The sequence below is a fragment of the Nuphar pumila genome, chromosome 11 (assembly GCF_984573655.1).
Source record: "Nuphar pumila chromosome 11, dmNupPumi1.hap1.1, whole genome shotgun sequence".
Lineage (NCBI taxonomy): Eukaryota > Viridiplantae > Streptophyta > Magnoliopsida > Nymphaeales > Nymphaeaceae > Nuphar > Nuphar pumila.
Window position 1 is genome coordinate 48,393,484 of NC_143259.1, and position 18,499 is coordinate 48,411,982.

At 41.1% G+C, this 18,499-nt stretch overlaps 1 protein-coding gene across 1 annotated transcript; it reads left to right on the forward strand.

Moving 5' to 3' along the window:
• Window positions 1-74: 74 nt before the first annotated feature.
• LOC149822348 (1-aminocyclopropane-1-carboxylate oxidase homolog 1-like) lies at window positions 75-17,807 on the forward strand. The gene is made up of 3 exons (XM_089981205.1): window positions 75-606; window positions 2,921-3,242; window positions 17,542-17,807. The coding sequence occupies exons 1-3, from the start codon at window positions 110-112 to the stop codon at window positions 17,791-17,793; spliced, it is 1,071 nt and encodes a 356-aa protein (XP_089837331.1). The 5' UTR covers window positions 75-109; the 3' UTR covers window positions 17,794-17,807.
• Window positions 17,808-18,499: the final 692 nt, after the last annotated feature.

Consider the following 18,499-nt stretch of genomic DNA (forward strand, 5'->3'; position numbering starts at 1 on the left):
GGGGAGACATATAACCTGCTTCGCCGTGTAGAGCCCGCATTTTGGTAAAAAACAAGCCAAACTTTGCAGGAGAGAGAGAGAGAGAGAGGCAAGAAAAAAAGAAATTGAGATGTCGATGGCGGAGCCTTATCCCGGGCGAGACGAAGAAATCAAGGCCTTCGACGACAGCAAGGCCGGCGTCAAAGGCCTTGTCGATTCAGGCATAACCACCATCCCAAGATTCTTCATCGACCCGCCGGGAAACTCACCGAACCAGTCGGCTTCCTACCAACCCCCCCTGATTGACATGCTTGGTGTGCAGGGAGGCCGGCGAGAAGAGTTAGCGCGAGAGGTTCTCAGGGCATCTGAGGAGTGGGGTTTCTTTGAGGTGGTGAACCATGGAATTCCCCTAGAAACAATGGAAGAGGTGATCAGGGGAATTCGCAGGTTTAATGAACAAGAGGTGCAGGAGAAGATGGAGTTTTATGTGAGGGATACAGGCAAGAAGGCCAGGTTTTCCAGCAACTTTGATCTCTTCCGGACCAAGAAGGCCAACTGGAGAGACACTCTCTTCTGCTTGATGGCCCCAGAGACACCGGCCGCTGAAGAGTTGCCTTCTGCTTGTAGGTGGGTTGACGTCTTTTAACTCTTTTCTAATTCTTACTAGCTAATCTTTGTTGGGATCCGTTTTGAGAGTTCTGTTTCTTTCCTTTTCCTGGTTCGTCTCTCTGGTTTGTCTCTCTCAGTGGTGTTTTAGAAAATTGAAGCGGTTTGAAAGTATAGAATTAAGAGAGAAATTGCCGTTTACAAATCATTTTATTCCCTCATTCCAGGTCCTAGAATGAAGAGATGATTCCAAATCTTTTTTTTTTTTTGAATTGCCTCAACTAAAATCCCATATATTTTCTGCTGCACTAATTTCTTCTCTCTCAACTTTTCGACCCACACCATTTATTTCATCTTTTCTCTCAGTTGGAAAGAATTCTGTCAAACAGAATTAGAGTATTTGAGAAGAATTGGTAGTTGGAACGAAGGAATTTTGAACACTTTCAAAGAAAGCTAAAATTCTTTAATTCTTTCGAGAGACAGTATTTGCTACCATCGTGGGTAAGAATCCTAGGGAAAGGCTGTTTTGACTAAATCAAGCTTCGTGGATGCGTTGAGCATGGTCAAAATAAGTAGGAATCTGACATTGGATCTTGAAAATGTGTTTTTTGAAGTTCAGAAATTTGGTACATTGTAGGCTATTGATTTTTGAATCATCATAAAATTTAACATATACGTCATAAAAACATGATCCAAAAATCACATTCCACTAAACTTAATACTACTTCACATCTGAAAGGTCAAATGTGCAAAAGAACTAAAAATAATAATATTATATTTTTTTTACTAAGAAGTTCCTTACCCACTATGTTAGCAAATGTTAGCAAACATTACCCCTTTCCTAAAAATTCATGTTTCCTAGTTTATTAAATCAGTTTCACTGATTCTTTCCGAATATTTCCTCTCAAATAGGGCTTTTAATTGAATTTGAGTTAATCATATAGGGCAGTTCTAAACTGAAGTGAAAGAGATGGGGTACTGTCAATCAAATGTAAATCAGATTAGTTCCCTGATCGATATGGACAGTCAAATCTGAAATATACAAGTCACGAGTGTATGTTGACATCTTTTTCTTTTTTTGTTGACCCATGTCATGTTAGTATCTATCCATGTAAAACCACAATGTCCTTTTTTTTAAGGCAAGCTGAGGTTAGGCAAATCCCTACCAGTTATACAACTGTACCATTGGGTTTTGAACCTGCAACTTCCCAACACAAGGTGAGGCTCACTAGCTGCTCCTACCAGACAAGTGGAGCCCAGTTGGTAAACCCCAATGTCCTCATTGCCATCAGGGAGTACACCTAATTTCGGAGGGCAGATCAGGTGCAATCACATTACACAGTTTGGTTGGGTGTGCTGCTGCAACTGACCCACCATCTCTAGGATACAGCCTGTCTGCTGTGCGGCTCAACAGAAAATGGAGGGCGGATCAGGTTCAGCGGCACACTAAAGTGTGCAATGTGATTGCACTTTATCCACGCTCTCTCGTTTCATCCTTGCAGCAAGGGACGCGCACTGCAGGTTTTGAAGTCGTGACCTCACTCTTGCTCACAACTTTGTACGCCAGGCAATGGGCCAAATAGATGCAAAACCGCCAAATCCCTCTTGCCCATTCCCTCCTTTTTCAATTATCTGTACTTATTCTCTAAGAGTATGAATGCCATTTTAATCCCTGTATAAGCTTTAGTGTGCCAACATATTGTCCATAGTACTATGCTACATAAAAAATCTGCATTACCACATACTGCAATCTGCAAATGTCCCCAAGGGCCCCCCGTTTGCATGCAAAGATGCCCGCATTTTGTACCCGAGAGTCGGGTCCAACTCTGGTATCCCCATTTTTTGAGAGTAGCTGCAGCGGGAGCCATTTGTTGTGTTTTGCAAATGCGGGACAACCTGCCAGCAGGGACCATTGTGTTCCTGGGCGAGTTCTGTTCTGTGTTTGGAATGCTGCCTAAAGGTCAGCCACACTGATCTGCACCTAACAAGATTGGACTTGGACCTTTCTTTACAATATTGAGGATTCTCTGAGTGCACCAACAAACCATAACTTGCCAATCTTTTATATTGTTACTAATTATATGAATCTAAAGCTGTAAAAATTGGAGGTATTTGATCGTCTCAAACTTATATCAATGTTCTATTTAAATTAAAAAGAAAAACTTATGTCAATGGCATAAAAAAAATTCAAATTTGGGGGTGTTATAGATGCACCACCTTCTCCAGGAAAGTGGGATGGGTACTGATAAAGTCAAAATGCATGTTAACAGTCATTTTTCCAATATTAAAATTTCTGAAGTTCCATTTGTATTTCTCTTTTCTTTTTGTATTACAGGGATATACTGCTGGAGTACTCAAAAGAAGTTGAGAAACTAGGAAGGACACTGTTCGAGATAGTCTCCGAGGGCCTTGGGCTAAGCCCCGGCTATCTCAACGATATAGACTGCTCCAAGGGTCATGCTTTTGCTTGTCACTACTACCCACCTTGCCCTCAGCCAGAACTCACATTGGGGGCCAGCAAGCATGCGGACCCCACCTTTCTCACTATCCTCCTTCAAGACCAGATTGCTGGCCTCCAAGTTCTTCACCAGGGACAATGGGTCAATGTTACAGCAAAACCAGGTGCCTTGATTATAAACATTGGTGACCTTCTACAGGTACTTTCTGTGTCTTATCTTTTTTTATGACATGGCTCCAAGTGATAAGCATCACCAACTCGCACGCACACACATGGCATGGATTCAATCCTTTTGTTGCATGGACTACATGTGTTTGTGGGGTCCTACATGGATTTGCATGTGCTGCATGTGCATGCTGCACAATGTGTATGATATGGTCTGTTCAGTGCACACGGCATTGATCCTAAATCCTAAATCTTATAATTTACAAAAGCAGAAGCAGAAGCAGAAGCAGGGTTTTTGAGGCCCAAAATGTGTTTTTTTTGTAACTTTTTTCTAAGAGCACGTTTGAAAGCAAGAAAAACTCTCATAGAAAAAGGAAATTTTGCCTATGAAAAGTTTTGATATAATATTTTTTCTAAATGAAAAATTTTCATGAAATTTTTTCACTTGTTTCCGCAGCATGAGAAAAATAAAATGAAAAATCTTAAAAAGAGAGAGAGAGAGAAGAGGTGGGGGTGGTGGAGCTTCTCTGGTACATTTTTTTGAGAGGTGGATGATGGTCGGTGGCGGTGGAAAATCATCATGGGTGGTGGTGGTGGAGCTTCTCCGACATGGTTTCCAGGGAGCTGGGCGATGATGGGTGATAGTGGTGGTGGTGATGGATGGTGGCAAAATCATCATGGAAAGGGCAGTTTTTCAGGAGGTGGGGTGATGATGGTGGTGGTGAAAAATCATCCTGGGGGTGGTGATGGTGGTGGTGGTGATGGTGGTGGTGGAGCTTCTCCAACATAGTTTTTGGGAGGTGAGTGATGGTGGGTGGTAGTAGTGGTGGTGATGGATGGTGTGTGGGGAGGCCATTTTTTCGAGAGGTGGGTGATGGTGGATGTTGGTGAGATGGATGGTGGTGGTGAAGATAGATGGTGGTGGGTGGTGAGATGGAGAGAGAGCGACCACAAAATTTGCAAACATTCGATTACGTTCCTATGAAAGAATGTTTCCTATCAAAAAGTGTACTTTTTTAGAAAAACTCTCCCAGAGAAAAAATTTCTCTTGTTTGGAACCATACGAATTTTTCAATTTATATCACTTTTCCTAAATCTTTTCCACTTCCAAACGTGCCCTAAGGGTGTATTTGATGGCACCGGAGAAATTCTCTCCCACGAAAAAACTTTTGGCTTTCAGTGGGGCCCATGTGTGCTATCAATAGCGGGAGAAGCTTCCCCCTTTTTGGGCAATTTTGAGGTGTTAATATGCCCAAAAAGCAAGTCACGCAACTTTTTCTAACCACGGTGTCAAACCCTCCCTAAGGCCATTGATTGTAGGACAAAGTTTTGGAAGAACAAAAAACTTGTTCAAAAAAGGTGGGACCCGTGCAATTCTCCATGTTTCTAGCAAACATGGAAAAACTTTATTCAGAACTTTTTAATCAGGTTTGGCTCATTTATCTGAAAAAAAAAGTCTAGGAACATCAGGCTTTTTTTCCATAAAAGTTTTATCCTAGTCATCTTGTCTTCTAAATATTTTTTTAGCATGCAAAAGAGGCCAAAATGATATCTTAGGGCATGTTTGGAAGCAAGAAAAGTTCTCATGGGAAAATAAAATTTTACCTGTGAGAAGTTTTGATATGATAACCTTTCCAAATAACAAAATTTGCTTGTTTGTGTAGCATGAGAAAAATGGAGTAAAAAAATGTAAGAGAAACAAGAGAGAGAAAGAGACTCGATCAACCTCTCCCCGAAGAGAGAGAGAGAGAGAGAGAGAACCCGGCCGTAAGAAAGGGTGGATTCCACAATAGGGCTTTGAGGCCGGCTAAACTCACCCTCTTAAGGGGCCGGTTTTTGTAGTTGAGTTCTAAGTTATCTGAATTAAAAAAGGGTTCAGGAAAATTGAGGGGGCAACTGACCTAGCATGGTTTCCAAGAGGGAACATCTGGGGCTGTTTGAGGGCAGAACGTCTCCAGGGCAAGAGGGAGACAATCAGTCATGCCAGATTGCGTGAGATGAAAGGGCATGTGGAGGGACAAACTCAATCCCTCAAGCAAAACATGGACCACATAGTGAAAAATAGGATTTCTCTCAATAAACTTCTCTGAATCTTATTCAAATGGTGAACATATTTATAGAACCTAACTAAGAGTTCTACACACATTAATAAACCAAATAGGAAAAAGTCCTATGCTAATCAATTCAAGAGAGAAAAAGAAGCTCAAGTGGGGAAGGACTCCCATAAGGAGGGCGTCCTCCAAAGTCTTGCTCACGTGGGAAAGCCTCTCCTGGTAGGGACTTTGAGGGGTGTCCCTCTCTGGACAGATTCTGGATATGGATCACAGGTCATAGGGGTTTGGTCCTCAACAATTCACCCCTCTAAAACTCGCCTTGTCCTCAAGGCGAGAACTCTGAAAAAAATGAATCAAAATCTCATCTTTTTCCTCCCATGTCGCTTCATCTACCCCGCTTCTGTTCCACTACACAAGCATCTTCGTGACCAGATGTCTATCCTGTCTGTGTCTTCTTTTTTCCAATATACGAGTGGACTAGGGTTATGACACCTTCCCTAGATCAGGCGGGTCCCAAGGTATATTCGTTGGCTCACCCTTATAGGGTTTTAAACATGAGACATGGAACATCGGATGGATCTAACTCCTACTGGCAGATCCAAATGATAGGCCACTATATCGATTTGCTCCATGACCAGGAAGGGACAATAGAACCACAATACTAACTTGTGATGGGGAACACATCAGACGGTGCCTTGTCGGTAGGATGGCAGTTGAAGGAGTACATGATCGCTTACATGGAACTGGCATATCCAATGTGATAGTCTAGGTCGTGTAGGGATGGGCCACCACCACGAAGTGGTTGTATTTGGTCATCCACCACCACCACGGCTAGCTACCAAAATCGTTGACTTTCCCTGGACGAACGAAAGCTCATTGATGAAGTCCATCGAAATGTCTTCCCAAATGCGGTCAGATATAGAAGGGGCTGCAATAACCCAAATGGAGATGTTGCCTTATATTCGACTCTTTGGCAAACATCATATTGTTCGACGACCCATTGTACCTGCTTCTTCATCCCTGCCCATGTGAATTTTTGATTTAATCACTGATATATCCTTTGTACCCCCTTGTATCCGACTGAAGGCATGGCGTGGTACTGCTCTATCAAGACCCTCATCAAGTTTGACTCATGTGGAATGGCTATCCATCCTCGATGCATCATCAGGTCCCCTCGAATCACGTATCTGTCGTCAGCCTCTCCTCGCCGAATCCTCGACGAAGAAGTCATGCACCTTATACTCTCGACAAAGATCATCCAGTAACAAAAAAGTTACGGTTAGTGTTATTAAAAGCGCGCTTCAAAGTGCAAAAAGTGTGCCTCGCCTCAAGGCGAGGGCCTTTGTGCCTTAAGGCACAAGCATAAAGTGCAAATGCCCCAAGGCATGCGCCTCATACGCCTTGAGGCGCACGCCTTGGGGCGAGGCGCTCCTCAAGGTCATGAGGCGTATACGCCTCTCACTTTTAATCTTATTTATTCATCCATTCATTCAGAGAGAGAGAAAGACCTGCTGGAGCATGCCGCGGACGGTGGGGGTGTTCCATCGCATGAGGCAGAGGGCCTCGAGGGTCCGCCGGTGGAGCTTTCGGGTCCCTGACAGCCCTCTCACCAGCGTTATGTACAGGTGGGGGCTCCACTCGATACCCACCCTCGCCTTGAACGCATTGAACGCGTTGTTCATCTCTCTCTCTGTGTGTGTGTGTGTGAAAACAACCAAGGTGAAGAGGGAAAGGAGTTGAGGTTGAGGGGTCATGCCAAAATGATTAAAAGTGGGATGTGAAAATGAAAGAACACAAAGGTCAAAACGTGACACGTTAAATTTATTAAATTAATATTAAAATAATAAATTTAAGTATTTTTTATATTTATTAAAAAATAACCGATTCAGGGTAAAAGGTATCTATTTTCTGCCGATACGATACGACAACCTTCTTTTAAGAGAGTTGGCAAACCAACTGCTAAGTGAGCTCGGAAAACAAGACTGAGCAACTCATGTAGTACGAGCCTAGTTGAACACCCACTGTTCAGCTTGACTTAAACTTATTTAGGATTGTCTAAATGAGCATACGTAATACAAAAAACAATATGTTGGCTCAATTAGTTGGTCGGTATTCTTGTAGCCAATGGGTCATGGTTCCATTCTCATCACGGACCTTTAAAAAATTCAGTTATTTAAACTAAATGAGCTAGCACGAGCTGAGCTCAAACTCAACTTGAATCATCTGAGCCAGAATTAAGGGTGTCAAGAGGTCGGGTTTTGTTGGATTCAAGTGTGTTCAAACCCAAATTTGATTTATGATACTGGTATCGGGTCCAGATTCTGGTTCAGTGAGACCTACCACAAGAATTCATAGTCGAACCATATAGGAATTGCATAATCAAACTCTAACCATAACCAGTAAAATAATATCATTTTATATTTTTTACATTGAAAAGTTGTGGATCTTAGTCGAAACAGGGGTCAGGTCCCATGAAATTTTATAAACCATACCTAGCTCTATATATTAGTCAGTGCTTTTGAATTTGACCCAGGTTCTAATCGGACCTCCTTGTTTATCACCATACCTTGACCCTATAGGGTTTGGTACAGGTGTTGGTGCAGGAAAGATGCATCATGTTTTTCATGTATATTATTTTGTCATCAGTGAAATTACTGATTTTACGATGGTTGTTGCTTTATCAATAAAGCAATTTTTATTTATTTATAATTTTAAATATTTTTTTATAGTTTTTTTAATTAATTTTTTTTTGAGGCTTACGCTTTACGCCTCGCCTCAGATTTTGGTGGAGCACCTCGCTACGCCTCAACGCTTTTCACAACACTGGTCACGGCTGTCATGCTGAAGCATGACAACTCATCCTCGTGGTCTCTTTACAAAAGCGCATCCACGAGTTAATTGAAGACGCCCTTGCAGTACTGGATCATACCCGAGGAGTTTAGAGACCTACTTCTACTAGGTCAGGTGCTCACTCTCTGCTTAAGCATGTACTTGAGGTTTCGGTTGTCCGTTCGCACCACGAAGTGTCGGCCAATCAGATAGGGTTGCCACTTGTCCATGGCAAGTATAATGACCACGAACTCCTTCTTATAGGTCGAGAGTCTGTGCTTCTCGATGATGATAACCCTACTAAAGTATGCCAACAAGTGCTCTTCCTAGGCAAGGACAACCCCTTTCTCCAACCCATACGAGTCTGTCTCCACCATAAAAGTCTTCATCAAGTTAGGTAGACCAACACGGGGGCCCGTGTCATGGCATCCTTCAAGGACTCGAAGGCTCGAGTAGCTTCCTTAGTCCAACTGAATGCCCCTTCTTTAGCCGTGTGTTCAAGGGCTGGGCGATCTGGGCATATCCCCGCACAAATTTGTGGTAATACCTAGTGAGGCAAAGGAATCCCCCTAAGGACTTGGGAGTCTGGGGTATTGGCCAGTCCTACATGGCCTCGATCTTATCACAGTCCATCTCAACTCCCTGTCCCAAAATCACGTGTCCAAAATATTGGACACATGTTTGCTCGAAACTGCACTTGGAGCACTGAGTGTACAAGTGGTACTCGCAAAGGGTGTCTAGGGCAATCCTCAAGTGCTACAAGTGGTCTTCTCTGGTAGGGCTATATATCAAGATATCATCGAAGAAGACCAATATAAATCTCCGTAGATATGGCCTAAAGATGTCATTCATGAGTCCCTAGAATGTAGCAGGGGTGTTGGTGAGACTGAAGGGCATCCCCAAGAACTCATAGTGACAGTCGTGAGTCCAGAATGCTATTTTTTGGGCTTCTTATGGGATCATACAGATTTGGTGATAGCCCGACCGCAAGTCCAGCTTCAAAAAATAGTGTGCCCCATGCAACTCATCTAGGATCTCATCTATCATAGGGATCAAATACTTGTCCTTAAGGGCCCTCTAGTTTATGCAAAACTATCAGGATCTTTCTTTCTTCTTTACTAGTAGTACCAAAGAAGAGTATGAACTTTTTCTGGCATGCATGATCTCGTCCTTGAGCATCTCTCTCACTTGATGCTCGATCTCCAACTTCTGTGCATGAGCATACTCGTACAGCCGGACGTTAGCCGGTTTGGATCCTAGCAGGACGGTCACGGTGTGGTCGTGAGGCCGTGGGGGAGGAAGGCCCTTTGGCTCTCCAAAGATGGCGCTGAACTCCTTGAATAGCCGTTCCAAATCCACTCTGATATGCTTCAGCACTGGGGCCGTCCCCTCCACCACCATTATCAGGTAAATCTGGCATACTCCCTAGCTTACCACCTTGGCGAGTTGTTTCAACTCAGCCATAGTGGGAGGGGCTCGTGGGAGTGTGCGAAACTCCATGGGCCTCCCATCAAACTCAACCTACATTGTCATATCCTTAAAGTTCCAACAGACGGAACCTAAGTACTGCAACTACTGCATGCCAAGCACGTATGGGCCCTTCATAAGTAGGACATACATGTCTGTAGATAGGAGCGTTCCTTGAATCTCCAAGCATACTATAGGACAGAGAGTGGTACACCGTAGCTTGCTATTGTTCCGCACTACCACCTCGAAGGGGTGCTAAGGCATCGTTTCACACTTGGCTCTCTTGGTAGTTTGCGTGCAGCTTGAACGCTTAGGTCAAGGACGTAGGCCTTGATGCTTGAATCTCAATCTGCAGGTCCATCTTGAGCCCAACAAGGAACATTCCCATAAGCGACTCTTGGGACCAGTTTGTCACCAGGTTACTCAACCGCTCAAACTTGACCCGATATTCCATGATGATGCCTTGTTGATGGATCTTGGACAACATCACATGGTGGTTGGCATATGCAAAGAGCCCAAAACTTATTACCAGAGCCTAGTAAAAGGCTTCTTAGGGAAGGGTACTTATTGAGGTCTCGAGCCGGTGATACTAACGTATGGCCTCGTCTTCCAGATGGATAGAGGCAAAGGCGACTCGGTCTTCCTCATGTGTTCTAGCGATCCAGAAGTATTGCTCGGCACAGAAAACCCAACTGGTAGGATCATCATCGATGAACTTAGAGAAGTCCAACCGGGGCTGGCGTGCAATAATGGATCCCTACGTGGATCCATTGTCTGAGTCGTGACCACCTGAACCTTCGGGATGGCCAAAGCCACTTCCTTGCACCTCATAGTTTTGGATACTGTCCAAAATTTGGAGGACTTGCTAGAATTGCTCATCAAACTTCTTGTTCAAGGCTCTGATCTCGTCCTGCATCACGTTGAATCTGTCGTTGACATGTCTTTCATGGCGCTAGATCTTTGCACAGAGCTGCTCAATCTATTCTTGATCTCTCGTCATCATGCAAATTCAAGATCGGTATTGGGGAGTCAGTGAGAATCACAAGAACGAAGTTGGATCACCCCTGGTCGAAAAAGTGAAGGGTGCGGGCCCTTGCTGGTGTAGAAAAGAATCCGATGAAGCACCAAGAATGCAAATCTTAACGATCTTGGTCTGCATGGAAAATATCGATATGGTACCAAATGTCTGAACCTGGACCTAAGAAAGGGCAAATTTCACAATAAGGCTCTGGGCTGGCTAAACTCACTCTCTTAAGGGGCCAATTTTAGCAGTTGAGCTCTGAGTTGTCTAAATCAAAAGAGGGTTAGGGAAAATGGAGAGGGCGACTGACTTGATGCATGTTGAAATTATAAGCTAGACTCTTCGTATTTCTCCCTCAATTTTGGGAAACTCATTTTACTTTAAGGCCTGTTGGAATTATAAGCTAGACTCTTCGTATTCCTCCCTCATTTTTGGGAAACTCATTTTACTTTAAGGTTTATTGGAATTATAAGCTAGACTCTTCGTATTCCTCTCTCATTTTGGGAACTCGTTTTACATTAAGGCTATTTGCAGTTTTCTATGCAACTCTTTGGGTTCCTCTCCCATTTATTTCTTTTCCTTGAAAATGTAATAGTCTTTTAGTTTTTCTATGGTAGAAATTTATTATGTAATTAAATTCTGGTTGGGCTTGAATGCTATATATAGCAGCCATGTATCCTTATTTGGACAAGTCATTGGAATGTATTGAAGCCTTTTGTAGCCTTCTCTTTCTCTTGCACCATTTCTGTGTGTTTTTTATTCTAGAGAACAATCTTCTTATCTAGTTTGTTGCTTTATTTCCAACATAGTGGTATCAGAGCTAGGATGGCTTCCAACAATATGGTGCAACCACAAGTTCCTTGCTTTGCTGGGAAAAATTACAACAAGTGGAGTATTCAAATGAAGGGATTCTTTGGTTCTCAAGATCTATGGGACATCGTTGAAAGTGGCTTCGATGAGATGGACAATGTGGAGGGCATCACTCAACGACAACAAACTGAGTTGAAGGAAAACCGGAAGAAGAACAATAAGGCTTTGTTCTATATTTATCAAGCTGTTGATGAAGCCATTTTCGAAAGGATATCCTCGGCGAAGTCGGCAAAGCTAGCATGGGATACTCTCTATACAACATACAAAGGAGAAGACAAGGTAAAAATGGTGAGACTCCAAACTCTAAGAAGTGAATTTGATTCTTTAAGAATGAAAGAATCTGAAACGATTGAAGTTTTTTTCAATCGAGTCTTCTCCATTGTTAATCAAATGCGAGTAAATGGTGAAAAACTTGAAGATCAAAGAGTTGTTGAAAAAATATTGAGGAGCTTAACTCGCAAGTTTGAACATATTGTTGTTGCTATAGAAGAATCCAAAGACTTATCCACCTTGTCCATTGATAGTTTAATGGGATCACTTCAATCTCATGAACTTCGTATAAAGCAATTTGATTCTCCTTCAATCGAACAAGCTTTTCAGACACAACTCTCTATTCGTGGTGATGCTCGAGGACGAAGAGGAAGAGGATATGGAGGTGGTAGAAATCAAGAAACGAAAGAAGATGCTTGTGATTCATCTTATTCTATGCAAGGAAGAGGTCAAGGTAGAGGTCGAGGTCGTGGTCGCTCTCTCTCACAAGTTCAATGCTTTCATTGTCAGAAGTATGGTCACACCATAAAGTTCTATAAAAAGAGATTGGCAGAAGAAAACCAAAAGGAGGTAACTTTCATGCATGAGAAAAATGAAATTCTTGATGATGATATTCTCTTTCTTGCTTGTGATACCAAAGAAGAAACACATGATGAAGTATGGTATATTGATAGTGGTTGTAGTAACCACATGACTGAAAACAAAAAATTATTTATGGACTTAAATGAAATGGTTCAAACTGAAGTTAGAACAGGTGATGATAATAGGCTTGCTGTCAAGGGACGTGGTGATATTCTTGTTAAAACTAACCACGGCAGCAAGCACGTCACCGATGTTTTCTATGTTCCAGGCCTCAAACACAATCTTTTGAGTGTTGGGCAACTTATTTTAAAAGGATATGATCTTCATTTCAAAGGAGAAATTTGTGAAATTAAGGATAAGAAGAATGCTCTCATAGCCGAGGTGAAAATGACTCAAAACAAAATGTTTCCATTTATATTTCAAAATGCTGCTCTTCCTTGCTTCAATACTATTATTAAAGATCCATCATGGTTGTGGCATCTTCGATATGGACATTTGAACTTCAGTTCTTTATCTCTTATGTGCAAAAAACATATGGTCAGAGGCATGCCTAACATTCATCAACAAGACAAAATTTGTGAAGGTTGTGTTCTTGGAAAACATCACAGAGACTCTTTCCCTGGTGGCAAATCTTGCCGAGCATCAAAACCACTTGAGTTGGTTCATTCTGATCTATGCGGCCCTATGCGCACCACATCTATTGGAGGTAATCGTTATTTTTTAACATTCATTGATGACTTCAGTCGAAAGACATGGATTTATTTTCTAAAAGAAAAATCTGAGGTGTTCAAATATTTTAAGCAATTTATGACATTTGTTGAAAAGCAAAGTGATCTTTCTATTAAAACCTTGTGTACTGATCGTGGGGCTGAATATATGTCCAATGAGTTCGAGGAATTCTTGAAAAAGAAGGGCATCCGTCATCAGTTGACTACTCGGTACACACCTCAACAAAACGGCGTTGCGGAAAGGAAGAATCACACGATCATGGAGATGGCAAGAAGTATGTTGAAATCTAAAGGCATGCCTAACATATTCTGGGCTGAATCAGTGGCATGTGCTATCTATCTTCTTAATCGTGCCCCCACTAAAAGTGTTCAAGACCTAACTCCTCAAGAAGCTTGGAGTGGGCAAAAACCATGTGTTGCTCACTTGAAAGTATTTGGCAGCATATGTTATTCTCATATTCCTGATGAACGAAGGAGCAAGCTTGAAGATAAATCTGAAAAATGTATCCTCGTTGGGTACAGTGAATGCTCAAAGGCTTATAAGCTTTACAATCCAATCACCAAGAAAATTATCATAAGCAGAGATGTAAAATTCAATAAAGAAGAATCTTGGAATTGGGATGGAGAGAATGAAAATAAAAATTCACATTTCATTAATAAGGAGGAGAGTCATGAACCAAGTGGTGATGGAGATACTTCACTTTCCTCTCTATCTACGCATTTATCATCATCTTCCTCATCTTCAAGGAGTTCTGAATCTCCCCCTATGAAGACAAGAAGTCTTAAAGAAATTTATGAAACAACAAGAAGAAATCTTGAGGAAGACTTGGTGAATTTTGCTTTATTTGCGGACGCCGATCCAATTACTTATGAAGAAGCATCTCAAGAAGAGAAGTGGAGAATTGCTATGAATCAAGAAATGAACTCCATTGAAAGAAATCATACTTGGGAGTTGACTGAGCTCCCAAATGGACACAAATCTATTGGCGTCAAGTGGGTATATAAAACAAAATTCAACTCAAATGGAGAAGTTGAAAAATGCAAAGCTTGGCTGGTGGTAAAAGGTTACAAGCAAAGGTATGGCGTTGATTTTAATGAAGTCTTTGCTCATGTGGCTCGCCTTGAAACAATTCGCATGGTGTTAGCTTTGGCTGCTCAAAGAAAATGGAAGGTCTTTCAAATGGATGTAAAATCGGCATTCTTGAATGGTCTCCTTGAAGAAGAAGTGTATATTGATCAACCTCCGGGTTATGTAAAGAAGGGTGAAGAAAACAAAGTGTGTCGATTGAAGAAGGCTTTATATGGGCTGAAACAAGCACCAAGGGCTTGGTATAGTCGCATTGATGGATACTTCTTAAGGAATGGATTCAAACGGTGTCCTTTTGAGCATACTCTGTTCATCAAAGAAGGCAATCAAGGAGAATTCTTAGTCATATGCTTATATGTTGATGATTTAATAATTACCGGCACTAGTGCAAGCATGTGTGAAAATTTCAAGAAGGATATGATGCACGAATTCGAAATGACTGACATGGGGCTTCTCCATTTTTTTCTGGGCATTGAAGTAAAGCAAGTTGAAGATGAAATATTTATATATCAAAAAAGGTATGCTGAAAATATATTAAAGAAATTTAGAATGGAGGGTGTCACACCTCTTAATACTCCCATGGAAGTTGGCTTGAAACTTAACAAAAATAATGGTGAGAGAAAGATCGATGCAACTCTCTATAGAAGCCTTGTTGGTAGTCTTATGTACTTGACTGCTACAAGACCTGATCTTATGTTTGCTGTCAGCATGATTAGCAGATTTATGGAATCTCCTTCTAATATTCATTGGGACATAGGCAAAAGAATCTTGAGATATGTGTGTGACACTATCAATTATGGAATTCATTATAAATGTGTCGAAGATTCAAAATTGGTGGGTTTTTGTGATAGTGATTGGGGTGGCAATAGAGATGATAGTAAAAACACTTCAGGTTTCGTTTTTCACATTGGCTCAGGTGCAATTTCGTGGGCATCGAAGAAGCAAGCAGTTGTGGCTCTCTCCACAACCGAAGCTGAGTATATTTCATTGGCTCTTTCTAGTTGTCAAGCTCTCTGGCTAAGGTGGATTCTTCATGAGCTGAAGCATCCTCAATGGGAGAGCACTCCTTTGTTTTGTGACAATAGTTCAGCCATAGCACTCACCAAAAATCCAGTTTTTCATGGCAAAAGCAAGCATATTTGAATCAAGTATCATTTCATTAGAGACTTGGTCAAAGATGGAGATGTCAATGTCAAGTTTTGCAAGACCCAAGACCAAGTGACTGATATCTTTACAAAAGCATTGAAGAATGAAACTTTCAATAAATTGAGAGAGAAATTAGGTGTCGTTATAGTCTAGCTTAAGAGGGGCTGTTGAAATTATAAGCTAGACTCTTCGTATTCCTCCCTCAATTTTGGGAAACTCATTTTACTTTAAGGCCTGTTGGAATTATAAGCTAGACTCTTCGTATTCCTCCCTCATTTTTGGGAAACTCATTTTACTTTAAGGCTTGTTGGAATTATAAGCTAGACTCTTTGTATTCCTCCCTCATTTTGGGAACTCATTTTACATTAAGGCTATTTGCAGTTTTCTATGCAACTCTTTGGGTTCCTCTCCCATTTATTTCTTTTCCTTGAAAATGTAATAGTCTTTTAGTTTTTCTATGGTAGAAATTTATTATGTAATTAAATTCTGGTTGGGCTTGAATGCTATATATATAGCAGTCATGTATCCTCATTTGGACAAGTCATTGGAATGTATTGAAGCCTTTTGTAGCCTTCTCCTTCTCTTGCACCATTTCTGTGTGTTTTTCATTCTAGAGAACAATCTTCTTCTCTAGTTTGTTGCTTTATTTCCAACAATGCAATTCTCAAGAGGGGACGTCTGGGGTCGTTCCAGGGCAGAATGTCTGCAGGAGGGAGGCAATCAATTCTATCGGTCTGTGTGAGATGAAAGGGTGTGTGGAGGGAGAAACTCAAACCCTCATGCAAAACGTGTACCACAGAGCGAAGAATAAGATTTCTTTCAATAAACTTCATTGAATCTTATTCAAAACGGTGAACCTATTTATAGAACCTAACTAAAAGTCTTAAAACACATTAATAAACCAAATAAAGAAGAGTCTTATGCCAATCAATTCAAGAGAGAGAAAGAAGCTCAAGTGGGGAAGGACTCCCACAAGGAGGGCGTCCTTCAGAGTCATGCTCACGTGAGAATCTAAGAAGCCTCTCCTGGTAGGGACTTTGAGGGACATCCCTCTCTAGACAGTCTGGTCCTTAGGTACAAAGGACAGAGAGAAGTGCAATGACCACATTGAGAGAGAGAGAGGTGTGGTCTGACCATATCAAAGAGAGAGAGAGAGGTGGAACAACTACACCAATTGAGAGAGAGGGTTGAAAATGGTAGTGGGTGAGAGGAAGATGAAGATAGAGAAAGCTCTTGTTGTGGTAGCGTATGAAATGAGGTGTTGTGGGTGAATGGTGGCCCTAATGCAAAATGAAATTTTGACAGAAAAAATTCTTCCACCTTGGGGAGGCGGTGGACGGATTTTTCTTATTAAAAATCATACTTTTTAGAAAAACTTTCCTTTCGAAAAATCTCTCGGTTGGAACATTTGGAAAAATTATATATATTTTTTCCTACTTTCACATTTTCTCACTTCCAAACATGCCTTTAGTCAAACAAATGTTTCTATCCATTTAACTTGGGTTTTAATTAACTCAAGTTGTGTTTTGAAGGTAAATTTACTAATTTACCCATAAACTCAAGTTTTATTATTTTGTGTGCGTCGAAACTGCATTTCATGCTATTTCATTAAAGCATATTGTCCATCTTTAATTAGAGATTGTTGATGGTTAAATCTCAATGCCTCCTCCCCTCTCCCTTTTCCTTTTTGCAATGTTGTTTTTGTCTTGTGAGTTGTGAGCGAGGGGATTGATTGGCTATTGTATATGTTTTCTTGTCACTCAAAGTAGCCTGACCGCCATCCTTTGGATGTAGTAGCTTGACAGGATAGGATGCTGGCAGGATATAGGATAATGGCGTAAAAAATAATGGAGAAAACAGAGCATGCATGTTATTTTGGATAACCCATCTGCCAATGGCAATTAATATATAAAATGGGTTGGGTCAGGCTTTTTTTTTTTTTTTTGAAAGCCAAGCTGGGGTTAGGCAGACCCCCACCAGTTATTTTTCAACGTACCATGGAATTTGATCAGGACATAAAGTCCTTTTTAACCTTATTAGGTTTTCTTAATGAAAATCTTAATATGAAATATGATCCTTGGATAGACACCGCACAGTAAGTTGGACTGATACTTTAATATTATAGAATGTATCAATCTTCTTTGGGGCATCAAACCCTTTTGCTTTTTGCTTTTTTCTTGAGCAAATATTCATTTGAAATTGTAAACATTCCATTTTTTTCTTAGATTGCTTGCCCAATGCATGCATTGGATTAATATTTTGAAATTTTCCTCTTGTAGCTTATAACTAATGACAAGCTAGTAAGTGTAGAGCATAGAGTGTTAGCGAACCATGTTGGGCCAAGGATCTCAGTGGCATGCTTTTTCACCACGGGCTTGTATCCAAATACCACACTCTATGGTCCCATAAAGCAGTTGTTATCTAATGATAATCCCCCAAAATACAAAGAAGTACTTGTTAGTGAGTATGCTTTGCATTATTACACCAAAGGCTTTGATGGAAGGTCAGCTCTTGACCACCTACGGTGTTGAGGAGCCAAGATGATACTGGTCCGAAATTTAGCATGTTAGATTTGACCGTTTGTGGTAACTGCAAGCTCCTATTATTGATCGATCTTATGTATCTGCATTTTGAGTGTTTTCATTGTTAACCAAAACGATAATGATCCTATTATTGTGGTTGCTTTTTTATTGAAACAATGCTGAATCATATTTGTCATCTTGGAATTGTGCTAAATAGAGCCATCCAAACCCTAAAGTTGTTTAATTCTTAGCTTCTCTTTTCCTTAATGTAAGACTAGTTTAGTCTAAGTTCCTCAAAGCTACCATACTCTTCCGTAAAAAGTAGAGCTGTACAATGAGAGAGCCTTTCGCAAAAGGCTCGGGCTCGATTTGAGCTTGCCAACTTATATAAATGGACCGAGTTCAAACCTCGATCTAGGCACAAGGCTCATGTGGCTTGTAGGTCAAGTCCAAACAGCTTAATGAGCTTGATTTAGCTCGTTTAAGTTGAGTATTTTTGTGTCATATAATTTATTTGTATTGCTGACAAAGACATAGATGGCACTCACTTTTGGCACTATTATTTGTTCTAACCAAGACCGAAAAAATATAACATTCTGACCATTTTTTTTTTTATGGTTTTACCCTTGTGTTGCCTGAAAAATTAAGCACCTTGATCAAATCACGTCTAAATTGTAACCTAAAAAATTGCGCGTCATGTAAGTTGTCGCTTAGA